The following is a 27,784-nucleotide window of genomic DNA, read 5'->3' as shown; positions in this document are numbered from 1 at the left end:
GCACAAATACAACTTGCATTCTTTCCTCCCACCTCCTCCCCCCCCTCTTTTTCTCTCTGTCTGCCTCCCTCTCTCTCTCTCCCTTGTTTATACAGTGTTGAATTGAAACCACACATACAGAAGTGTGCACACACACTCTCTCTTGCTTGCTGTCTCTCTCTCTCTCTCTCTCTCTCTCTCTCTCTCTCTCCCTCACACGCATTGTTGAACACACACACACACACGCGCGCGCGCAGTCCAGGCTGGGAACATCTCTGTGGATCCGCTATTTTCAACGGAAGAGCAGTTGATTTCAGAGGGGGGAAAATCACTCCCCAAACCCCCACGTCCCCCTCCTGTAGACTTCACTTTCATGATGTGCTGAGGTTCTCCTCCCCCCTCTTTCTGAGTCTCACTCACCAGTGGTGAGGGAGGTCAGGTCTCTCTCTCTCTCTGTTGGTGTCCCTTTGAAACATTATATACAACAGTGTTTATTTTCCTTTTTGTTATTTTGTTTGCTTCTGCTTGTTTTTGTGTGTGTGTTTTTTTTGTGTGTTTTTTTTCATTTAATTTGCCCTCGCCCTACCTCCTTCCCCCTCCCCCTCTCATTGTCTATCTTTCTTATCTCTCTGTGTATGTGTTCTTATTCCAATTTAATGTATGGTTATCGTTTTACTTTTTTCTGTTTTGCAGATTTACTAACTTCAACCCTCATAAAGATGAGGCCGATCAACAGATTAAAGCGACCAAGGTAATGCAAATAAGTTGTTTTTATATGTCCTATGCTTAAAGCAGTATGACATGATTTTGTTACTTTCAACCATTTGTTATTTGCCTGTTGATCTTGAAATGACATGAATGATACCATGTCAGCACAATGAAACTTTGATTTTGTTGTTGTGACACTGGGATTAACACCTACATACATATGTGTGTATAGAAGAGAGTTTATGTGCTTGTATGAAAGTGAATGCATATTTCTTACCAAATACTGAACACATGAAAGTGAATGCATATTTCTTACCAAATACTGAACTCAGAAGTAGTGGTTTAAATGCAGTACTTTCTATTTTGAAGATGATGAATACATTAAACACATGTTCCAGGTCATTTTATGTGGATATCATTTCTCCAAAACATGACTTCTAGTTTCGAGTGTTTCTACCTTAAAGAATTACCATATGCGTATTGTGATCAGACTTATCCTCTCCCCACCCCACTCCCACCCCCTTTTTTTCCCTCCTGATTAAATGAACATAAACAAATTAATTTGTGTGTATATCTGCAGGTTGACAAGAATGGATGTCGCAGAACAACGTAAGTAACTGTTTTGTAAGGTTTTTTTCCACCCCACATACATTATTTCAACACTGATGAACACACAAGGCCTGTCAAATTTGACATGTGTTCAGCCACTGTGTTCACTATTTGTTTTTTGGTGTTTTTTTAAGAAGTGTGGAACATTACAATGAAAGGATGTTTTTGTTCCATGTGCAGGTGTGAATCTGCTGAATGGGAAAATATTGTTCAGCTTCAAAATTCGTGTTTCTTTACTGGCTTTGTATGCTTCTTTGGAACTCATGGAATTCTCGTAATCATTTTTAAGGTCCTTGATTCCCTTTGAAATCCAATAAATGGTGAATTTATGACATCTAAAGTCAGTGCCCTTGAAAACTATTGTCAGCAAATTTATATCTGATTAACCCTGGTTGCGTGTATGATTAGATAACTTGTCAGCACAGCCATGAACACTTCACTGCCACAGTGACAAGATAACTCGTCGCTCAAGTAATCTGACTTTTACCTGGTTTCTGTTGAGATCATTGACAAAAGCACTGGTAGCTTTAGCTTGGGAAATCTTTTAATATTCTGTTGTTAGCTGAAAACCCCTTGTACATCATGAGGTAGGTATATGAACGATTTGGTTGGGTTACTGGCTGTGTTTTGACTCACTCATCACAGGCTCAGCAAAATGGCGACAACGGGCTCAAACTGTGCAGTTCTTGGTGCACCAAAATGACCAAATTGTTTTCTACAGCAGATGCTGTGAACTCAGAGAGGAACATGAACTATTGTTGGATGATCTAATAGAAGATGAAGAGAGTGATGAAGAGATTGGTACAATCAACAAGCAGACAGTGAGTGGCGCTGAACAGAGCACAGACTCCGCCCACATGACTGCCAGTGACACTAAGCAGTGGGTGCGACACTCATGGCACTGAGCCAGTGCAGTGTACAGGTAGTGGTAGAAGTAGGGTGAGGGGACTGATGGGAACTGGACAGTTTGGCGAGTCAGAGAGGGAGTGTGGTTGCAGTGTGTTTGAGGGAATCAATGCAGGGCCAACAAATAACACTCAGCCTGTTACTCCCTGTTAACCCTTTCGCTGCCAGGAAAATAAGATTTAAGTGAAATCTATTTGCCAGGGTTTTTTCACAAAAAACGGGTATAAATTTTCAAAAAAATTCTGTGCTCTTTGTTATTGGAGAAAGACCCATAAAAGTATATATTTTCTGAAAGGGAAATGAATAAAGAATATAAAACACATGATGTTTTCCCATTTTATGCATTTTAAGTGACATGCTGTTGTTTTGAAATCAGTGTTTTGTTTTTTGTCACATTTTCAACTTGTTCATTACAAACATAAGTCTGGTAATTTGCACAAAAATATCATTTTCTGGACAAATGGATATCTGCACACACAAAATCATACTAGAACAACCTCAATATATATAAAAACTGAAAAAGAAATAGATGCATTGTGACTTCTGCAAGTGATAATATGGATGTGAGGCCACGCCCCCTCAGTCTCCACCCCCCCTCCTCTTCACCCCTCTCACACCGTCACTTCATCAGACCGCGTTGGCTGAGTGCCAAGAAAATAGCTCATACGGTGCCCTGCTAAAAATTCGTCTGCTAGAGTTGAACAGCCTGCATCACTCACTGATAGTTGTATCTTGGCCACTCTCTTGATTGCTCCCTTTATTTTCTATGAAATCGTCCTATAAATGTTCACCACTGTCTTCTCCTTCGAATTTATGCTCCAATTCTTTCTGAGCATTAGCTAAAGAGAGTAATCTTGGTTGATTTAGTTCGCCAGAACCGCATGTCTTGAGCACGGAGTCAGTCCGACATTTTGTTGAGCGAGCGAGGAGAGGAGCCAGGCAAAGACTGCGGCCAGTAACCCAACCAAAACGTTCAAATAAAGGACTGCCTTATGACGCAGATGGTGTTTCTAGCTATGAATAGAATCCAGAAAGATTCCCCAAGCTAAAGCTACCAGCATTTTTGTCAACGAACTGAATGCAAAGCAGGGAAAAGTCAGAATATTTCGATGACGAGTTATCTCGTCATGCAGGCAGCGAAGCATACATGCTTGCCATGACGAGTTATCTCGTCATGCAGGCAGCCTAGGGGTTAAACTGGTGACAGTGGACTGATTAAAGACCCACACAGCACAGTCTGCATTGACTTTTTCTCTCTTTTTGTAGATGATATTCTAGTTCAGAAATTTGTCAAGGAGACCACTTTGTATGCATAGCACACACTAACAGATAAAGGCAAACCCAGGCAGGCAGAAAAAGTATTCCAGACTATTAGCATAGACAAATACAAATGTGTTTGATTTGAAACAGTCCAATTTCACTGATGGGCATATTGCCATAATTTTATTTCACGGAAACCAATTTGACTGAAAGAACTGGACAATCACATCTATGTTGTTATCATTCAGAGCAGTCACACTGAATCATGTTTCTATTTCTTTCTTTTTTTTTTTTTTATTGTGGTTATTCTAGTATAGTTTGTATATACTGTTATAATCCATTTATCCAGAAGATGTTACTGTGCAAATGACCAGGGGGGAGTGGGGGGATGTCACATGCTTTGTAATTTTTATTCAGTTACCTTTCAGAAAATACTTAATGGGTCTCTGTCCAAAAGCAAAGCCCACACAATTTTTTGACTCACTTGTGTAAACAAAGTGAGTATGTTTTAACCCGGTGTTCGGTTGTCTGTGTGTGTGTCTGTGTGTCCGTGGTAAACTTTAACATTGACATTTTCTCTGCAAATACTCAGTCGACACCAAATTCGGCATAAAAATAGGAAAAATTCAGTTCTTTCCAGTCATCTTGTTTAAAACAATATTGCACCTCTGGGATGGGCACAAAAAAATAAAAAATGAAGCCTAATTATATGCAAACTGCATTTACTGTTGTATTCATATTTTTTGTATTCTCTAAACTTGGCACTTTGATCTGATATTCTGACCCAACAACAAGAGCAGTCATTATTATCATTTTTTGTTCAAAAGGAACTTCTTTTGCTGAGCATGGAATTTTTATTTATTTTGCAAACGTTTTGGTGCAGATAGTAAAAAAGGGAAATTACTCTAATTAATGCTAGGGGACTTAATTTGCTTTAAACTGATCTTTCTCATCTTAAACATTACATTTTGAAACAAGAGAGGCAAGGCCTTCAAGACTCACTTGTGATGCACTTTAAAAAAAAAAAATCCAAGCTTTTTATGTATTGAGTATAATTTCATGATGTAATGTTTAAGATGAGAAAGATCAGTTTAAAGCAAACTAAGTCCCCCAGCAGAGTAATTTCCCTTGTTTCACTGTCTTCACCAAAACGTTTGCAATAAACAAAACTTCCATGCTTAGCAAAAGAAGTTCCTGTTTGAACAAAAAATGATAATAATGACAGATCTTTTGTTGGGTCGAATATCAGATCAAAGTGCCAAGTTTAGAGAATATAAAAAATATAAATATAACAGCAAATGCATTATACTCAACACCTCAATACATAAAAAGCTTGGATTTTTTTTTTTAAAGTGTATCACAAGTGAGTCTTCAAGGCCTTGCCTCTCTTGTTGAAAATATATACCCGTTTTTAGTGGGGGGAAAAACCTGGCAAATAGATTTCACTTCAGTCTTATTTCCCTGGCAGCAAAAGGGTTAAATAAAATTAAAGGTTTACTCATTTTTGTGTGACTTAAAAAAAAAATTAAAAAAAGCTTGAGAAAGCAGCAAGTACAGAGCCGTTTTCTGTTTCATTAGTTGGATGGGTCCACCCTTACATATTACCCACACCTGTTTACTAACTTAATCAGAAATGGCATGGGTTCCATCTTGCTGGAATCCACATTGTCTGTCCCACCCCAGTCTGCACCACCTTACCTTCTTCCCACCCCTACTTCTCTGCCCCTCTCTCTCTCTCCTCCTCCTCTCACTCAGTACAGTTGTGAAGTTATTACAGTATTTCCGTTTTGTTCGTTTTTAGTTGCTGTGTTTGTGTGCTCAGTAGGAAGGAATGTGTATGAGCAGACAATCGCAGACACATATACACACATGATCTGACACAGGTACTTGACATGCACAATGTTGATTAGTTTGTGTATATATATATATATGTATATCGGTGTGTGTTTTTTTCTCCCTTCCCTAATTGTAAAATTTTGATTCTGTCTCACCTAGGATAGACTCTTAAAGTTTTAACTCCCGAGAGCAAGGTTTTAGTTCTAGCTCCGCCCCTTTTCTCTGCATTCAAATTTTGTATTACGTGTAGCTGACACATTTTGTACTTTCCAAAGTCAATTCAGGTCTAGATTGGAAGCTGCTAGGCAAATCTCGCTCTCTGCCATAAATGAAGCCAAACCGTACCTTTATTAGGCTTTTATTTTGAATAAACCTTCACCGACGTCACAGTGTCAGACTCTGGTGAGAAACTGGCTTGATTCAAATCGCCCACCATTTATAGTCCGGTTCAGGCTTTAAATGGTATGTATGACAGGGACAAAGAAAAATGGCTTTGTAATCTTCGGAAATTTTTTTTTTTTTTTTTGGCGGTGGTGTTGCCCCTCTAGCAAAGCATACATACAATCCACACATACGGAACATCCACACTCTCTCTTGCCCCTTTCTCTTACTCCCCTTTCTACGACTTTCTCAGTCTGTTGAGTCTTTGGGTTGTATTGTAAATTAAACATAAAAGATTTGGTCCCGGGAAAGTACATCTCCTTTGGATTCCCGCTGCACTGTGTGTTCTGCATACAAGTATGTACGCGCTGTGTGTGTGTGTGTGTGTGTGTTCTGTAAATTGTAATACATACATAGTATTGACATCCTTAAACAGCTCAAACAAACATTTCTGCAGTTGACAAGAGGAAATGAAAGAAGGGACAACTGAGTTGACACAGTACTCTTGGTGCACATGTGTATTGTTTTTGCAGATAAATCTGCTTATATGCATACTTTTATGGTGTATTGCACCTTGAATTGTTGGAATTTTCTTGTGATCTCCTCAAATGCAGTTCTGAATGTTACGTGTATAACCCTTGTTATAATGCAAAGTAAGCTCCATATGACTTTTTAAAAATATATGTGTGTGTGTTAAATAATGATACACAGGTTTATCCTCAACATTTTGCATGTAAGTGATTAAACTTACATTGAAGCGGCGTTGAACTTGTGATTATGCTTTTTTGTTTTTCTTAGGTTCAGGGTATGCAGGTGGCGTAAATCGCCGCCCTCAACAGCAGTCACCAGTGAGGCAAGAAAGACAGTTACAACTGATACCCAGAGATGCCACACCACCGAGCAGAAATCTGTGTAGCTCAAATGCCTCCAAGAAGTCAAGGAATTCTGAACACTTACCACTCAAAAAAAGATTTGAGTGGCTGGATCATGGATTATATATTCCACCTATTCATCATCATCCAGATTTGTTCAAGGGCTCAGCCCTCTCTATGCTTAGCACCAATTCAAGATTGGCCACTGGTAAGTAATTGTGAAGCATGCCCGTCAACTTATAAAGTGCACAGGAAATGCAGCTTTGATAGTGTAGATGAAGACAGCTGTTGTGATTTTCTGTGACAATTGACTTTTGTATGAGTTAAACAATTTTGAAATAACTGATTATTAATCAGGGGGATGTTGACCCAGCAGAGTCATGGTTGACAACAGACCTGTTTACCAGTACGATTTTGGCGTAATTTGTATACCAATTTGACTTGGAGTATGCCAGTACGCTAAAATAGATTTCAGTACGACTTTTGAGGAAAGAAAAAAAGTTTTGGCCACCCAGAGGTCTGGTCCACAACAAAACAGTGGAGTTTTCACGCTGCTCGCATGATGACGGGTTCTCTGGACAAAAGTGAAAAGTTCATTGCCAGCGCCTGCCCTTGATGTTACATAACAGCCATTGAGGCCTGTCTGCAGTCAGTCAAAGAGGACAACCCCCCAACCACCCTCTCTTTTCCTCTGCCTCCACTTCACCCTTCCACTTGCAGGGCTGTCAAAATCACTGCCACGATGTTCCCTCAGCATCCTCCCTCCCCTCCCTTGCATCGACTGATCTCTCTCTCTCTCTCTCTCTCTCTCTCTCTCTGCCTCTCTCTCCCATCTCAGTGTTAAGGTCATGTAGGTTTATCAAAAAGGAAACAGCCATTCCGTAGAACTGACTTTAACCAAGTCAACACAAACATGACCTCCACAAATCCTCCCCCCCACCCCACCCCATCTCATTCCTTCACCCCCCTCACTCACTCTCTCTTTCTTCCCTCCACCAGCACCACCTCCTGTATTGCAAACTTGCTACTTAACCCATCCCTCCCCTCACCCAGCCCTCCTTTTACAAGGTGTGGGGATGGCAGAAAGGATGGAGCCAGAATGGGGGGAAGGGGGGAGGGGGGGTAGTGTCAGAGTCCAGTTTTGCTGAGGGGACCAACACAAATCAAAGGGCATAGTGGAAAGCCCCATTGCTAAGCAACCTCCATATAGATAGCACAGCTGGCTGCACTACTACACCTTCCCTCTCTGGACCTGCACCATCCTCTTTTATTTCACTCTCACACACACACGGTATGAATGCCAGAAACACACACAGACATAGTGTGAAACACACATCTTGTGCTCCCCCCCCCCCTCCTCCCCCCCAACCCCCCAAAAAAAACAACCAAACACACACTAGCACACCCCTCACTCTCTCTCTCCCTTCCTCCCTCTCTCTCACATACACACACACACACTGTGAAACACATACTCACTGACCCGCCACACACAAACACCACACCCACATACACACACACACACTGAAACACATACATGAATCCCATCCCCCCTGACCCCTCACACACACACACACACACACACACACACACACACACACACATATTCTCTCTCTCTCTCTCTCTCTTTGGGATTCTGGGTGAGTACAAAACCCATTCTGGTGTATCCAACCAGGCAAGTGAATTTTCAACAGAGTTGCACTACTGGGCAATTGAGAAACAAGAACTGTTGACTTTACCTAATAGAATCAATTCCTGACACTGTCTCACATTGCAAATGTTGGCATTTCTTTTTTACGACTGCATGTTGCTGTTTGTAGTGGAGGTTTGTAGTGTTGCCTCTTCTCCCATATGAGGACACACACCGACAGATAAGCCTGCCTGCCTAGTCATCCGTCGCACCGACGGGAGACTCCATCATCATTGTGGAAATGTTTGCATGGTACACTATTTTGAGGAGGGGTTCACCTTTTTTTTTTTTTTTTTTTTTCTTTTTTTTTTTTTTTAATGAGTACACCAAACACAAATAAAGGGCAAACAGGTCTGTGACAAGTATGAACTCTTCACACACAGAGATTGAATGACTGATCACATAATTATCTGGGTGATAATGGGAAAAGTGAAGTATATAATGTGAGTATGCTGTAGACTGACATGACACATGTTTCATTTGATTCTGTCTGCTTTGACCACAGAGAACAGGGAAGGTGTGCTGAACAGCATGTCTGAGGCAGAATCGTCAGCCAGCAGCCAAAGGGACTGTGCAGATTCAGAGTTTGGTGAAAATAGAAGACGACGGGAGACATTCCTGACAGGCCAGAATCCTTCCTCAGCACAGCAGTATATCATTGGGGGAGAAACAATTACACAAATGTGGGACAGGGTCAGTTCTTTTATTTCTTATTTCATGTCCTTTTTTTTCATTAAAAATAAATTACTTTAAGATACACACACTGTTGGAGAGAAAACATTGTCAGCACTGATCATATATATACTATCATGACATTCTTTTGGGAATGGGATGGGTTTATTCAAAACTTTTGTGTGCAACACTTCTTGAGAATGTGTCAGAGTAGTTGCACTTTATACTTTATGAGAAAGTGTATGTGTAGTGTTGACTTCCTATTTGAAAATGATAGTTTTACTTCTTGTATTCAGCTTTTCATTTTATTAGAGATGGCAGCTTTGACAGCATGGTATAGCTGGTCAAAGCACAGGTTCTTAACAATGCATCCATGCTAGTCCCACAACAACGCAAAATGTACCAAAACAAAAGGGGTCTGTTCAGCTCCACACGATCAGAAGCAGCAGCCACCACCGGGACTTACGCTGCAGAGAAGACCACATTTATTCACTCACCTGAATGATTGTGCAAGACACAGACACTAAAAGATGGCATGCAGATTTCAAACTTCATCCATGAAAATTAAGTGCAGCGCCCTCATTGAAATCCTCATTCAGTTCATCCAGCTTGCAAAAGATCCAATCAACCTGAGCGTGCAGCTGCCCACCCTGAATTATCTCCTCCTCAAAAACAACACACACAAAAAGCCAGAATGTGCGCATAGAAAAGTTGGGGTTGAATCTTGTGGATTGAGTCCATATCAAGCTGTCTTCTTCCCCTGTATAACCTTGTTGCAAATACGAAATTGACTCTTTTACCAAGCTTCAAATCCTCTGAAATTTTTATTGGAATTGTATTTTTAAACTGATTTCCAGAATTAATCTTGGTTCAGGTTGGAATGATATTACTTTGGCCCAAATATTTGTTCAGAAGGATGTGGTACAACCACTATTGTAAGTAAAACTACAACATAGTGCCTTTAAAAAACAAACAAAAAAACCTGTATAGCAGTGGTGGTGGGTTTTTTTTTATGTGTAATGTTTGCAAGCAGTGGAGGGTGTGGGTTGGGTGTTGATGTTTTTTGTGGGCAGTGGATGTTACATGCTTAGGGTTTGTGATTGATGATGTTGTATGTGTCGTGGAGTGATGGATGTTATATGTGTAGTGTTTGTTAACAGTGAATGTTATGTTGGGTGTTTTATGTGTAGTGTTTTTTTGGATGATGTGGTTCACTCGTGGGTGTTGTATGTGTTTAGATGACGAAAGATGAAACTGCCAGGGTTCCCTTGCGACAGAAGAAAACTTGGATGCCTGATCATATTTTGGACTCGGTAAGTCTGGTTTTATTTTACTTCATTGTCTTTATCTTTCAGTCAACAGCCGCCACCCCCCCCCGCCCCCCCACTATCCACCTACCCCCTTCAAAAACAAACCCATAGTTATTGATTTGAATTTCTTAGTCATAATGATCTGTCTTTTTGTTTCTTGAAAATCCAGAAATGTTACATCTCAACATTCTGTTTATGATGTCCACGCACTTTGATTACCTGTTGGAGTGATGTATTCAGACCTCGTGCCAATATGGTTTTTCCGTAATATCTTTCAGGTATGAGATTTTTCCAACTATAGATGGATTTCCGACCAAACATTGGCTCCAGAGACCATTTTTGAGATTTGTGTAAATCCATTGAGAAAATCAAGGGGTTTGGGGGGTGAGTTTTTTTTCTGACAATGGTTGCACGATCATTGCCTGACCGATGGACAAGACAGACGCACAGCTTTTGCCAAAATGCCCCTTGTTTGGATATGAGAACCAATTGAGAATAAGTGTTCCATTGCTCCTCTGTCATCATTCAGCTTATCCGTATTCAGTCGCAATTACACAACTTCCGTTTACGGGCTTCATGACGTGCAAAGATAGCTGATTTAGTTGATTGTCTTCAGTCATTGACAAAATGAGAAAACTCACAAAGGAAAATAAGATTTTTGCAGCAGAGATCGACAAAGTGAAAAGTAAGTGGAAGTGGGCCTGGCAACACGAGACCGTGAAAACTGAACTTTATGGGTAGGCCCCATTCACAAAATAGTCGCTGCGGGCAAGGCCAAGTGCAATAGGTGTCAGATTGTATGGGTACATCAGAATCTGACTGTTTTCTGAGAAAAAAAAGAAAGAAAAGCCAATGGGCTGTTCTATATCATTTCCGGATGAACTATCAAAAGTGAAAATGGGATCCTCTTTCAAAGGCGTCATTTGTTGAACCCTTGAGAGGCGATCCAGTGACTTGTCAGAGCACCAAAATCAAAGTCATAAGGTTTCCTAACGGTCGATTGAAGTTGTCAAAATGTCGATAACAGAAGGTGATCCCTATATGGCGCACGTTGATATCATTGTGTCAGTGAAAAGCAAATTACACACGCACATGCACACATGTGGGCGATCATACACACACACACACACACGCACGCACAGACATGCGAGCGCGCACACACATGCACACACAAATTTGCGCACGCACAGATACAGGTGTTCAGTAAACACTGGTGCGCTGATCTCCATCCCTGTCAAGCACCTAGGGCCATGGGTACATCTGCTTGACCCTCTGTTCATTCAGGCAAAAGCTGCAAATGTTTGCCACATTGTGCACAAGTAACATTGTTGCTATTGAAACAGAAACTTTGTTGCAATTGATGTCAGTGCTTTTTCTGAGGGGCACTGGGCACAGACAGTTCATGGGAAGAGTAAGTTTATTTTAGATCTGAGATCTATAGCCAGATAACCAAAGGTACACAGGCATGCACACAGAGCTGAATGCGTGTGCGCGCACACACACAAACACACACAACACACACACATACACATTCACACTCTTTGAGAAAAAGTCACATGAATGCACACTATAAACATACTTTTTTTTTTTTTTTTTTTTTTTTTAATCATATCTCCCCTCCTGTTCACTCACACATGTGCACGCATGAGCGCTCACACAATCACGCAGAGATTAAAATATGCACATGCGCGCACACACACACTGTCACTTTCTTGCACGCACACATGGAGTTTAATTGAACACACACACACACACACACACACACACACACACACACACAATTGTATTTAAAGCAATGCACACATACAAACTTGCACTTTTCCTCCCACCTTTCCCCCTCTATCTTTGTCCTTTCTCCCTCTTTCTGTCTTTGCCCGTCTCTCTCTCGCATATACACACAGAGTTGTATTTAAAAATCTCTCTCTCTCACACACGCACGCACGGAGAGAGAGATCTATTGAATTTGAAAGCAATGCATACACATTCACAAATACAACTTGTATTCTTTGCTCCCACCTTCTCCCCCCCCCCCCCCCCACCCCTTTTCTCTCTGTCTGCCTCCTCCTCTCTTGTTTACACTCACCTGATGGAAACCACACATACAGGTATGCGTGCACACACACTCTTGCTGTCTCTCCCTCCCTCTCTCTTTCTCCCTCAAACACGGAGTTTAGTTGAACACACATACACAGAGAGTCCATGCTTGGGAACTCTAGTGGATCCACTATTTTCAGCGGAATAGCAGTTGATTCCAGAGGGGAGAAAATCACTTCCCCCATAAAACCACTGTCAGTGACTGGCAACTTTGGCACTGAGCCAGGATACTGACCCCTTGCTCTGGCTGACAATTCCTGACTGCTTAGCAAGTCACATACCCACCCCCTCCTCCTGCCACTCATTCCCCTTCCCCATTTCTTTCCTCAACCAACACACATGCCTGTCAGTGTAACAGACTGCAGCTGCAGAGACCAGATGGTCAGTTATATCAGTTCAGTGTAAACTTGTGTGCTAAGTATATTTTCCTTGAAAACACCACACACACACACACACACACACACACACACACACACACACACACACACAGAGGAGATTCCCCCAAAACCTCTTAAAAATCACTAATTTCATTTTCGGCCATGGGGCTTTGCCCCCCTGGACCCCACCAGAGGCCTAAGGCAGCCCCTGAACCCCAGCTGATTTTCAGAGGAAACTCTCCTGGACAATTCCCCAGCCTCTCTCTCTCTCTCTCTCTCTCTCTCTCTCTCTCTCTCTCTCTCACTCACACACACACACACACACACACACACACACACACACACACACACACACACACACACACACACACACACACACACACACACACACACACACACACTCATTCACTCACTCACTCACTCACACAAAGAGTTTAACACATACAGAGTTGCATTTAAAGCAGTGCACATACATGCACACATACGAACTTTAACTTTTTCCTCCCATGTCCCCCTCACCTCCCAATCCCCTTCTCAATCTCTTTGTATATCTGTCTGTCAGACTGACTTTCTCGCATACACACAGAGTTGCATTGAACACACACACACACACACACACACACACACACACACACAAGACAAGATTTTGAAAATCATGTCCACAAGGCTGATTTTTACAGGTTTGAAAGCAAAAACACTTCAGTTTAGGAAGAAGAATTGGACTGATTTTTGTTCTCTATGGGTTGGAACACCTCAGAGGCATTGGTGGCCCTAAAGTGCAGATTTTCTGGTTTGAAATTTAAAAAATAAAAAAATAAAACAAACCAGGCCCCCAACATTCAGACTTGAATCACAATTTCCCAGTCTCATGCCTGCTCCAAATCAGCAACATTTTTTCAGGGTCTTTTCCAGACTTATGGTGGAGTATTGAAAAATAACATTATTTTGATATTGCTTTAATACGTTTTGGTTGCATTGAATTGAATTACTCTTTGGTTTTAAGACTGATTGACATTCCATTTCTTGTCCACGGTAAAGTTGAAAAGAAAAAATAATGGACTGGCCACCCTAACCATTCTGTCAATGTGTTTAGCATCTGTCAAGATTGTAAAGCATGCACTAAGTTGACTTACTGAACATTGCCAATTTTCTAAAGAGGACTTATATGCACTAATATATTCCTAGAATTTATATTTTGTGAGAAAGATCTCACTGTCATCATTTTTTAAATTTTTTTGGAGAATGTTTCTTGAGACAACACAATTTGTACTGATTAAGCAGTTTATGTGGTTTACATGTTGGGTGTTGTATGTGTTCAGCTGGCAAATGGAGGGGCAGGAGCTCTGAACCGCAGCAATCAAAATAGCTTCTCCAGGATCAGTTATGACAACATTGATCAGAACAGGATCCATGTACCTTTGGATTTTTCGGACACACCTTTGGACCTCTCTATGGTGAGTCTGGTCACATTTTCTTTCTTATATCAGTTTCAGTCTAAAAAAGAAAACCGCTACTATCATCCACAAATATTAGTGTCTATCTTGGTGATTTTTTTGATTGCCTTGAGAATTTTTTTTTTTCTGTTTAAGAATAAATCATGCTGCAGATATCCCAGCATTCCAGTATGATTTTTGTGGTTGATCACTTTGTTTTTCAGTGTAGTGGCTAGTTACCTGTTGGGGTGATGTGTTGAATCTTGACCTATTTCTGTTTTGTTCATGTTCTATGCCTATGTCACCCTACACAAATATGTCAAACCATACAGACTTTACAGTCATGCATCACAGATGTCAGATCATGGATGACAGATCACAAACTCAAACTAAATGATAATAAGACAGAAGCACTTCTCACTCACTCAAAGCGCTCATTTTCTGACTTGCCTAAGTCTTCATCTGTCCTGGTAGGGACCTCAGACATACCTTTCTCAGCATCAGCACGCAATTTAGGTTACATGCTCTCTGATGACATGACACTTGACACACACATCAACCACATTTGTAGGTCAGCATATGCATCACTCCAACAAATCGGCTCCATTTGGCAATATCTAACAACAGAAACCACAAAGACTTTGGTCTGTTCTTTTGTTCTATCTAGACTAGATTATGGAAATGCTCTTCTTGCTGGCTGCCCCAAATACTGTATTGACAAACTTCAAAAAGTTCAAAACTCTGCAGCACGACTCACTCTCAAAGTTAAGAAACATCAACAGATCCCCTACTCGCTTCCCTTCATTGGCTCCCCATTCAAGCACGAATACAATGCAAACTCTGTCCTTTGTCACAATTTCTTCAATAATTCTTGTCCTGTCTATCTTTCAGACCTACTTTCTGTCTATTCACCATCCAGACAATTCCGTTCTTCAAATGACAAGCGCACACTGTCCATTCCAAAGATTCGTACTGAAACTTCTGGCGAATGTTCCTTTTCTTTTGTTGCATCTAAACAGTGGAATTCACTGCCCTCACACCTCCGTTACACCCCAACACCTGCATTCAAGAGAGCACTCAAAACATATCTTTTCTCACTGAATTTTTTTCATCTGTATATGCTTGCTGTGATTTTTGTTGCTGGATGTGCTTTTTGCGTTGGTGATACCTGGTTCCCTGGTGTTAATTTTTGACAGTGGTGAATGTGGCGTGCTTTGTTTTGCTGTGATTTGCACCTGTGGGATTTGAGACTGTGATGGCGCCTGTGTCAATTTACGTATATGTATTTGTGTGTGTATATATGTGTGTGTGTGTGTGTATGTATGTATGTATGTATATATATATATATATATATATATATATATATATATATATATATATATATATATATGTTTTATCATGTCAGTCTTACATATGCATATTTTAGCCATTGTCATGTTAAACTTTGTAGACTTTGTACATATTTTACGACACTTAGTCTTATAAATTTTTTTTTTCTTTTTTTTTTGGTGAAGCGCAGTGAATCCCATCTGAGATGGGGGTACTGTGCTATATAAGCCTACATATTATTATTATTATTGTTATTATTGTTATTATGCAGTTTGATTGATTACTGCCATTTCCTGCATGTCACTTCTCATCACAAGGCATTAGTATAATTGTTCTTTGATTTATGAACATGTGAATTATGATTAAGGTCAGAGAGCAGCGGGATTTAACTGAAAATATCTTCAATTTTGTGTTTGTTTATAGTGGCTTTTTATAGGCAGGCATGAGATTTTTCCGATATAGTCGGATTTCTGACCGAAAAATTGGCTCCAGAGGCCATTTTTGAGATTCGCGTAAATCCGTTAAGAAAGTCGGGGTTAGGGGGTGGGGGTGATTTTTTTCTCCAACCCACGAAGGTTGCACGAACGTTTTCTGACTGATGGCAAGACAGACCCACAGCGTTTGCTAAAATAACCCATCTTTTGGATAAACGACCCAATTGAGAATAGTGTTCCGTTGCTCCTCTGTCATCATTCAGCTTATCCGTATTTGGTCGGGATTACAAAACTCGCTCAAGGGCTGCACAACTTAAAAAGATACCTGATTTCGTTGATCGTCTTCAGTCATTGACAAAATGAGATAACTCACAAAGGATTAGAGGATTTTTGCAGCAGACATCAATAAAGGAGTGAATAATAAGTGTCTTCCAGTGTCTTCTGTGGGTTGGAATACCTCAGCAGCATTGGTGGCCCACAAGTGCAGATTTTATGGTTTGAAATTGAGAAAAACCTTCAGCTTCAGGGGGATTCGCCCCCAGGCCCCCACCACGGGTGTTGCCCCATGGACCCCCCCACTGGGGGCCTTCTGCGGCCCCCAGGCCCCCACATTTCAGATTCAACCACAATTTCCTAATCTCACGCCTGATAGGGTATGTCTTTTAAACTAGAGTTTTACTTGACAATGCCCCCTTTTAAAGAAGATAACTTTAATTGTTCCAGACCAAATTCTCATTGGAAATTGAAAGACATGCAAGAGAATATTCAACAGATTTTATATGTTTCCTGGATTATTGAAAAATAACATTATTGTGATATTGCTTTAATATGTTTTGGTTGCATTGAATTGAATTACTCTTTGGTTTTAAGACTGATTGACATTCCATTTCTTGTCCACGGTAAAGTTGAAAAGAAAAAATAATGGACTGGCCACCCTAACCATTCTGTCAATGTGTTTAGCATCTGTCAAGATTGTAAAGCATGCACTAAGTTGACTTACTGAACATTGCCAATTTTCTAAAGAGGACTTATATGCACTAATATATTCCTAGAATTTATATTTTGTAGAAAGATCTCACTGTCATCATTTTTTAAATTTTTTTGGAGAATGTTTCTTGAGACAACACAATTTGTACTGATTAAGCAGTTTATGTGGTTTACATGTTGGGTGTTGTATGTGTTCAGCTGGCAAATGGAGGGGCAGGAGCTCTGAACCGCAGCAATCAAAATAGCTTCTCCAGGATCAGTTATGACAACATTGATCAGAACAGGATCCATGTACCTTTGGATTTTTCAGACACACCTTTGGACCTCTCTATGGTGAGTCTGGTCACATTTTCTTTCTTATATCAGTTTCAGTCTAAAAAAGAAAACCGCTACTATCATCCACAAATATTAGTGTCTATCTTAGTGATTTTTTTGATTGCCTTGAGAATTTTTTTTTTCTGTTTAAGAATAAATCATGCTGCATATATCCCAGCATTCCAGTATGATTTTTGTGGTTGATCACTTTGTTTTTCAGTGTAATGGCTAGTTACCTGTTGGGGTGATGTGTTGAATCTTGACCTATTTCTGTTTTGTTCATGTTCTATGCCTATGTCACCCTACAGAAATATGTCAAACCATACAGACTTTACAGTCATGCATCACAGATGTCAGATCATGGATGACAGATCACAAACTCAAACTAAATGATAATAAGACAGAAGCACTTCTCATTCATTCAAAGCGCTCATTTTCTGACTTGCCTAAGTCTTCATCTGCCCTGGTAGGGACCTCAGACATGCCTTTCTCAGCATCAGCACGCAGTTTAGGTTACATGCTCTCTGATGACATGACACTTGACACACACATCAACCACATTTGTAGGTCAGCATATGCATCACTCCGACAAATCGGCTCCATTTGGCAATATCTAACAACAGAAACCACAAAGACTTTGGTCTGTTCTTTTGTTCTATCTAGACTAGATTATGGAAATGCTCTTCTTGCTGGCTGCCCCAAATACTGTATTGACAAACTTCAAAAAGTTCAAAACTCTGCAGCACGACTCACTCTCAAAGCTAAGAAACATCAACAGATCCCCTACTCGCTTCCCTTCATTGGCTCCCCATTCAAGCACGAATACAATACAAACTCAGTCCTTTGTCACAATTTCTTCAATAATTCTTGTCCTGTCCATCTTTCAGACCTACTTTGTCTATTCACCATCCAGACAACTCTGTTCTTCAAATGACAAGCGCACACTGTCCATTCCAAAGATTCGTACTAAAACTTCTGGCGAATGTTCCTTTTCTTTGTTGCATCTAAACAATGGAATTCACTGCCCTCACACCTCTGTTACACCCCAACACCTGCATTCAAGAGAGCACTGAAAACATATCTTTTCAAACTGTACTTTTCTCACTGAATTTTTTTCATCTGTATATGCTTGCTGTGATTTTTGTTGCTGGATGTGCTTTTTGCGTTTTGGCGTGCTTTGTTTTGCTGTGATTTGCACCTGTGGGATTTGAGACTGTGATGGCGCCTGTTTTAATTTATGTATATGTATTTGTGTGTGTATATATGTGTGTGTGTATGTATATATATATATCTTTTGTCATGTCAGTCTTACATATGCATATTTTAGCCATTGTCATGTTAAACTTTGTAGACTTTGTACATATTTTACGACACTTAGTCTTAAATTTCTTTTCTTTTTTTTTTTCTTTTTTTTCTTTTTTTTTTTTTGTGAAGCGCAGTGAATCCCATCTGAGATGGGGGTACTGTGCTATATAAGCCTACATTTTATTATTATTATTATTGTTATTATTGTTATTATGCAGTTTGATTGATTACTGCCATTTCCTGCATGTCACTTCTCATCACAAGGCATTAGTATAATTGTTCTTTGATTTATGAACATGTGAATTATGATTAAGGTCAGAGAGCAGCGGGATTTAACTGAAAATGTCTTCAAGTTTGTGTTGGTTTATAGTGGCTTTTTATAGGCAGGCATGAGATTTTTCCGATATAGTCGGATTTCTGACCGAAAAATTGGCTCCAGAGGCCATTTTTGAGATTCGCGTAAATCCGTTAAGAAAGTCGGGGTTAGGGGGTGGGGGTGATTTTTTTCTCCAACCCACGAAGGTTGCACGAACGTTTTCTGACTGATGGCAAGACAGACCCACAGCGTTTGCTAAAATAACCCATCTTTTGGATAAACGACCCAATTGAGAATAGTGTTCCGTTGCTCCTCTGTCATCATTCAGCTTATCCGTATTTGGTCGGGATTACAAAACTCGCTCAAGGGCTACACAACTTAAAAAGATACCTGATTTCGTTGATCGTCTTCAGTCACTGACAAAATGAGATAACTCACAAAGGATTAGAGGATTTTTGCAGCAGACATCAATAAAGGAGTAAATAATAAGTGGAACTGGTTCTGGCAAGATGAGATTGTGAAAACACAAGTGGAGAACGAAAAGATAACTTTACGGGTAGGCGACGCCATTCACAAAATTGACACCACGGGCAAAGCCAAGTGCGATTTGTGTCAGATTGTATGGGTGTAGCTCTTCAGTCTAGGCATGGAAATCTGTTTTCAGATTTGCATTAAAAACGGAGCGTCCGTTTTCTAGAAGAAGAAAAAGAAAGAAAGGGCCGATGGGCTGTTCTGTATTGTTTACTGATGATCTTTCAAAAGTGAAAACAGAATGCTCTTTTGAAAGCGCAATTTGTTGACCCCTTGAGAGGCGATCCATTGACTTGTCAGAGCACCAAAATCGAAGTCAGAAAGTTTCCTAACAGTCGATTGAAGTTGTCAAAATGCCACGCAATGATATCACTGTGAAAAGTACGCACGCAAATGCACACACAGGCGGTCGATCACACACGCGCAGGTAAGTGAGCACGCGCGCACGTGCGCACGCACACATGAACACAAACTTGCGTGCACACACAGATACATGAAAATGCCAGTGTGCGTGATCTCCATCCCTGTCAAACCATAGGGCCGTGGGTACATCTGCTTGACCCTCTGTTCATTCAGCAAAAGCTGCCAAGAAACTTTGTAGCAACTTATTGACGTCAGTGCTTTTTCTGATACAGCCCAGGCTTCTGTACAGACAGTTCATGGCAAGAGTCAGTGTATTTAGATTTGACACCTATAGCTGGCCTGATTACCAAAGTTACGCACGCACAGACACAGAGCTGAATTGAGTGCGCGCTCGCGCGCACACACACACTCTGAAAAAAAAATTTCACATGAATGTATTCACATATATACACATACACTGTTTTTTGTTTTATCCTTTTTGTTTTACCCCTTCACACTTGCACATGTGTACACAAAATATGAGTGCTCACACAATCACACAGAGCATAATAATACACACATGCGCGCGCACACTCACACACACACACACTCTCTTTCTCGTGCACACACACACACACACACACACACACACGCAGATTGAAAACACACACACACACACACACACACACACACACACACACACACACAGAATTGTATTTAAAGCAGTGCACATATATACGCACATACAAACTTGCACTTTTTCATTCCACCTTCCCCCCCCCACCGTCTCTTTGTCCCTCTTTCTGTCTCTCCCTCTCTCTCTCTCTCTCTCTCGCACATACACACAGAGTTGTATTGAAAACACACACACACACCCACGCGCGCGCGCGGAGAGAGAGATCTATTGAATTTGAAAGCATTGCATCATACACATGCACAAATACAACTTGCATTGCTTCCTCCTACCATCTCCCCTCTCTTTCTGTCTGCCTCCATCTCTCTCTCTCTCTCTCTTGTTTACACACAGTTAAATTGAAACCACACATACACCCGTGTTTGCGCACTCACGCTCGCTTGCTGTTTCTCTCTCTCTCTTTCTCCCTTGAACACACACACACACACACACACACACACACACACACACACAGTCCCATGCTGAGGAACTCTCAGCAGATCCACTCTTTTCAGTGGAAGAGCAGTTGATTTCAGAGGGGGGAAAAAGTCACCCCCCAAACCCTGCCCCCCCCCCCCCCCCCCCCTCCTGCAGACTTCACTTTCATGATTTGCTGAGGTACCCCTCCCCTCTCTCTTGAGTCTTCTACCAGTGCTGAGGGAAGGGGAGGGGTGTGTGGGGGTGGGTGGGACTGGGGGGGGGGGGGGGGGGGTATGAAACCACTGTCAGTTACTGGCAACTTTGGAATTGACACTGACCACTAGCTCCAGCTGAGAATCCTTGACTGCTGAAAGTGATATAAGCAGTCACAGGCCCCCCCCCCCCCTCCCTCCAGTCATTCCACTTCCCCCATTCCTTCCTCAACCAACACACATGTATCAGTGGAACAGAGACTACAGCTGAAGAGACCAGATGGTCAGTTATATTGGTACAGTGCAAGCTTGTGGGCTAAGAACATTTTCCTTGAAAACAACACACACACACACACACACACACACACACACACACACACACACACACACACACACACACAAGAGAGGCCCCCCAAACCTCTTAAAAATCATTAATTTCGTTTTCGGCCATGGGGCTTTGCCACCCTGGACCATGGCCAATTTTCAGAGGAAACTCTCCTGGACAGTTCCCCAGCCTAACTCTCACACACACACATGCACACGCGTGCGCGCACGCGCGCACACACACACACACACACACACACACACACACACACACACACACACACACACACACACTCACTCACTCACTCACTCACACAAAGAGTTTAACACAAACAAATTGTATTTAAAGCAGTGCATATACATGAACTTTAACTCTTTCCTCCCATGTCCCGCCGGACCCCTATTCTCAATCTCTTTGTCTCTCTCACATACACACTGAGAGTTGCATTGAAAGCACACACACACACACACACACACACACACACACACACAAGACACGATTTTAAAAATTATGCCCCCAAGGCTGACTTTACAGATCTGGAAGTAAAAACACCAGTTTAGGAAGAATTGGACTGATTTTTTTGTCATCTTTTGGTTGGAATACCTCAGCAGCATTGGTGGCCCACAAGTGCAGATTTTATGGTTTGAAATTAAGAAAAACCTTCAGCTTCAGGGGGATTCGCCCCCAGACCCCCACCACGGGTGTTGCCCCATGGACCCCCACTGGGGGTGTTCTGCGGCCCCCAGGCCCCCACCTTTCACACTCGACCACAATTTCCTAATCTCACGCCTGATAGAGTATGTCTTTTAAACTAGAGTTTTACTTGTCAATGCCCCCTTTTAGAGAAGATGACTTTAATTGTTCCAAACCAAATTCTCATTGGAAATTGAAAAAGAAAAACATGCAAGAGAATATTCAACAGATGTTATATGTTTTCTTACCAACTGGTTATTTCCTATAACATTCTGTCATGTGTATACTCTTCTTAACTTAACAGGAAATATTGTGATCGTTGCTCATTTCTTATATATCTTTTTACCCCCCCTTTTTTTTCTTCTTCCTCAGAGAGCCAGCGGCTCCTCAGAACAGGATGATTCTTCATCTGCCAGTCATGACCTTCCGGACCCAACCTTTGACCAATCCCGTTCCTGGTCCAGGGACCACATTGCTGGTCGAGCGCAGACTAGCAGAAGCAACGGCTTTGGTCTTGCGCCGCTGTGCAAGCCATCCCTTGACTCGTCGCCCAGCCCCCCTCCAAAAATGTCGCCCCACAAGTGGTGTTAGGGGGATGGATGTCAGCACTATTCTCCGTGTGGGGCTGGCTGGCACAGGATTTAGGGATTTCATCTGTGTGCCACCATTCATGTGTTTTCTACCTCAAGCCCCTCTTTTTTTCTCATGATTTTTTTTTCTTTTTTTTTTTTTTAATGTATATGCATACAAATACTCATGGACCCATGCTACTCTTCATGTTATTTTGTGTGAATGCACCATTCCTGTAGATCTGGAATTGTAGTGTGTCACTCCTCCCTTCAAACTGTTTTTCATGGTGGGGAGGCTGATGTTGCAGATCTACAGACATGCCAACTGCTACATTTTCAAGTAACATACTGTTCCGAGCTTGAAATTGTGTCAGTTTAAAATGCTGAAGTGGCAAAGTTTGCTAATGCTGCTGTTCATTTGAAACAGGAAATGTAGGTTTTTTTCAATCTTTTTTTTTTGTTGTTGTTTGTTTTTTCTTGTGAGGGGATGCAGGTGGGTCTTTGTTTTGGAATGAGATTTAATGTTTTGTTGTGCAGAAGCTGCCATTCATGACACGTACGTGTGTGTTGCACTTTGCTATAATGTTGAATGTTTTTGCTAACAATTCTTGATTGGATTTTTTTTCTTAAACTTGTACCGTGGGTCTCCAGCACATGTGGAAATTAGCAGTTAATGACTTAATTATGGCATCCTTGATTTGTCAAGGATTGGTAATTTTTATGTGTGCTTTTTTCAGTATCTTGGACAAAAATTGTATGAAGTGTACTGTCCACTTTGATAAAAGAAAGCAGCAATATATGAGTATGGAATGGGTTTCAGCTGCTGTTTTGCATCACACTGCAACTGATGTAACACTGTTGTTTGAAAAACATGCTCATGTTCATGGTTTCTCATCTTAATGTGATGTATTGCTTTGATTAGGTACATTTTTTAATGTATAATTCAATATTCCATGAAAATCTGTCTTCTACATAAAATTCAGAATACTTTCTTACTGCCTATTAAGCGCTCTGGCATATAGGGCAGTAACAATTACTTAAATTTAATATGTATGAATGTGGTTCAGAATGAGAGGATTTCCCAAAATGCTATGTCAAAAATTGTAATTCAGAGATGGAATATTGATAAAAATTGGGTGGGTGGGGTAATTATTAAAATATGTATGTGGTAAATCAGAATTAATAACTTTAGGGGGGTAAAGATTAATAAGAGAGAGAGATGATTATTCAAAACAAATGTCATTTCAGAATTAAAATGTGAAAAAAAATATAACGTGGAATTTAAAACAAGGGGTAAAAGTGTTATTAGTAAAAATTATAGCTCAGATGTGGAATTTTGAAATGTTGGTTTTTTTATATTTTATAATATATAATGATTGAACACAAATTCAGTTTCTGAAAGAAAATTTATAGCACAGATGTGGAATTTAAAAACTTTTGGGGAATCTTTTTTAAAGACAAGAGCCACATCTGGTTTGGTTTTGTTGTTTTTTTGCATATCATTTATTGCATATCAAAGTTGGAGCTGAGTTATTAGAAGTAGTCTCTCACAGTCTCAGTGTCAGCAGTCCACAGTGAACCACCAGTGTCAGGTCGCCAGGAGGCCACACACCAGGGAGCACACAGCTCTACTGCTGAGTCACTTTGGTGGTGTTCAGTGGTACCTGTTATGATTTATCATTCACAGGAACCACTTTATAAGCCCCCTATTGACTTGATGCCAATAACAATAAGTTACAGAGCTGGACTGAGAGAGCATCTCCCCCAGAGTCCCCCTAAGAGTTTGCAAACACCAAAGACTCTTGACAGGACTCGCCCCAAGCTTGAAGTGGAGGGGGAATGAAAACGTGAGTTCAATCATGAAAAGCAAAGCATGAAAGGCCACAGAATTTGGGATCATTTATTGCGTATCAAAGTTGGAGCTGAGTTATTAGAAGTAGTCTCTCACAGTCTCAGTGTCAGCAGTCCACAGTGAACCACCAGTGTCAGGTCGCCAGGAGGCCACACACCAGGGAGCACACAGCTCTACTGCTGAGTCACTTTGGTGGTGTTCAGTGGTACCTGTTATGATTTATCATTCACAGGAACCACTTTATAAGCCCCCTATTGACTTGATGCCAGTAACAATAAGTTACAGAGCTGGACTGAGAGAGCATCTCCCCCAGAGTCCCCCTAAGAGTTTGCAAACACCAAAGACTCTTGACAGGACTCACCCCAAGCTTGAAGTGGAGGGGGAATGAAAACGTGAGTTCAGTCATGAAAAGCAAAGCATGAAAGGCCACAGAATTTGGGACCTTTTTTTATTTTTTTTTTAACCCCCATTTGATGATGCTATTGGTCTCTGTTTAGGTTTGGGATTGCGAGAAAAGGCTTCCTTTCATAATGGCGTTTATCAGGACTAAGAGGTACAGACACTTGCAGTGCTGTTCAGGAGCCAGCCACAGGCAAAGCCTCAACTGGGTGTTAACTCGTGTCCTCCCAGCTGTTAGTCTGTGACACTAACCACTTCCCCATGCTGGTTGGTATTTAGTACCAGAAGTTTTTGTTCCGATTCGTTTGGTGTGGTGTAGTGTTCATTGTTTTGAACTTTTTACGTTAAATTATGAGGTTTTGATAAGGGGACACTTGCAGAAACAAAAACCCTGGACAAATGTAAATGCATCGAACAAGATGCAATAAACATTGTGCACAGATCTGGAATCTGAAAACCTACAGATAAAGAAATGTATTACCTGTTATTCTCCTTTTTTTCTCCTCGTCATGTGGACCGCTAGAGGAGAAAAATGACATGTGCTCCATGAACAGTATGAAACTGAGGCCACCATCAGCCTGCCTGCCCCCCGTCCCCCACTCCCCTCCCCTCCCCCACACCCAAAAAAAGGAAAATGAAAAAAAAGGGCTTATTGCTAGGGGACTTCACTCACAAATGTTTCCCATGTACCACTACAGGATGACAGTGTTCCCTGTTGGATGTCTCTGTTCTTTCCAAAGCGTTTTAGAGAACAGTTTGAGGTTATGGATTTGTATAACTTAACCAGTAACAGTTTTGTGTTATAAGTGGAACTTCCCCAATAGAATTATTAAATCATCAACAGTATCAGAGAGTATTTGTGTTTTTAAATGAAATGTCCTTAGAGTAGACCTTCAGACAGAAAAAAATTACTGTAGTATTTACAATTATTTGAATAAAGTTAGTCTGCCTTTTCTTTTCCTTTTTTTTCCCCTTATCGTGAGAAAGAATAGGGATTTTTTACAACTTGCATACGAATGAATTTTTAGTTAAGAGTTGCATTACTTTTTAATTCAAATTTTTTTAATGATTCCAAATTTTTAAACTGTTTCAGATGAGTTGGGCCCATTCGCAATAAGCATAGTCTTTCATGTACAGAGAATGATGATTAATTTGTTATCCTGTGTTTTTACTGAGCATATGGTGTGTCATTGTATGTGTGTGTGTGTACTAATATTAAAGAACTATGTATACATAAGCTGCTTTTATATTGTGTTCTGTATCGAGAGTGTGAGTACATGCTCAGTATTCCTCCTCTCTTTCTCTCTCTCTCTCTCTCTGTGTCTCTCTTACTATATCATCCAGTCTCAGTAGACAAATGCTTTCTTTCTGTCATTTTGTGTGCTTGTCTCTATTGTGCTTGTGTCTTTGGCTTCCACCCTCCCTCTTTCCTTACTTTTGGCTCACCTGTGTGAGCAGAGTATGAAATAACCCACCTTCTGTTGTCTGTATGAATGCATGTGTGTCTGTCCATGATAAGCTGTAACAAATTCGTTATCTGTGGAAATATTTTGTTTACTACCGACACCAGATCTGGTTTAAAAATTTGATGAGATATCAGTTCTGTCTGTTCTGGTTACAATTAAAGTGCACTTCAAAGAGGGCATAACAAATCACAAAGATGTAAAAATCTTCTACATTTATTTTACTGTTTATTGTTTTTTCTCAAAAAAAAACTTAGCACTTTTACATATCAGTGATCCTGAATGTTCATTCTAATCTGAGAATGTGATACGGTTACACCCACATGGACAATGAAATCTCGACATATGTGTGACAAGGACATCACATGAGCTGTACACAAGACTAAGGCTCATGAGTCAACTCTGGCCATGATGGTTAACTGTAGTAAGGGTAGGCAGTCAGTGCCAGGGTCCTTGTTCAATTCTGTCATTATCACACACAGACATTTCTGTTGGAGAAATAGTCCTGACAGTGCTGGGGACAAGCAGCAATTACTGTCCTGTTCACTTAGTTTCCCAAAGTCCCCACTGGCAACCAACACTTGCATGTTTGTCTTCCATTTGTGATTCTGTTGTGTCGTACTGTGTTGTGTAATGTCATGTCAAATTGAATACTGCATTGTGTTGTATTAAATGAAATCGGATTTCAGTGTGGGTGTCAGTGTAAACAATTATTTGGGTGAATACCAAAATCAAGGGCATTGCTATAAAAACCCTGCATAAAGGCTGCATTGCTTTGTCTCTCTCTCTCTCTAAACATTGTTATTATACCAGGAAAGGTACTGATAGTTATTGCCTTAGTTCTCTTTGCGGCTATGATGCTGAAGATAAAATGCCTTTTTTTTCGTTTTATGCTGGTGTTTCCACGGTCAGAGAATGAAATTAAAAGAAATGTTTATACTAAGCAAGTCTGTTCGTTGACTATTCCTTTGTAAATTGATCATGCTCCTCATATCAGAAAATGAAGGGGGAGCTGAACAACTGGCTATCTACTTCGTTGTGAGACATTTAAACTTCTTGTGAACTGTCCGTTTAAATGTAGCCAAGGCCTTTTGTATGTAATGTTGGTCTTCATCCCTCCCCACACTCTTTCTCCCTCCCCCTCTTTCTTTTTGTTTCCTTTTTCCCCACCTCTGTCTCTCAATCTCTCTTTCACACTCCCTCTCACCCGACCCCCTTCTCTTTCTGATTCACCAGTCAGAATTTTTTATTTTTTTTATTTTTATTTTTTTAATTAGCAGCCACTTTGAGGCTTGTGGAGCGTGAAATACCTTGGATTATTGCAGGTCCTTTAACAGTTGTATATCATTCATTTTTGTAACTCGTGGCATAGCAGTACAAGAGAAGATAACACAGGAAAGGAAAATAGGATGGGCTGACCTTTGAATTAGCTTACCTTTTTTTTTCTTTTCTTTTTTTTCTTTTTTTTTTTTTTGGGGGGGGGGGGGGGGGGGGT

General features: G+C 40.8%; 1 protein-coding gene across 1 annotated transcript; it reads left to right on the top strand.

Moving 5' to 3' along the window:
* Positions 1-673: 673 nt before the first annotated feature.
* Positions 674-23,551, top strand: LOC143301542 (uncharacterized). Its single transcript, XM_076615914.1, has 8 exons — positions 674-730; positions 1,268-1,296; positions 6,478-6,759; positions 8,744-8,931; positions 10,149-10,223; positions 14,011-14,145; positions 17,073-17,207; positions 22,379-23,551. Exons 1-8 carry the CDS (start codon positions 699-701, stop codon positions 22,595-22,597), a joined length of 1,095 nt encoding a protein of 364 aa, XP_076472029.1. The 5' UTR covers positions 674-698; the 3' UTR covers positions 22,598-23,551.
* Positions 23,552-27,784: the final 4,233 nt, after the last annotated feature.

This window comes from Babylonia areolata, chromosome 27 (assembly GCF_041734735.1).
Source record: "Babylonia areolata isolate BAREFJ2019XMU chromosome 27, ASM4173473v1, whole genome shotgun sequence".
NCBI lineage: Eukaryota > Metazoa > Mollusca > Gastropoda > Neogastropoda > Buccinidae > Babylonia > Babylonia areolata.
The sequence above is the reverse complement of the archived record's forward strand: the minus strand, read 5'-3'. Positions and strand labels throughout refer to the sequence as shown.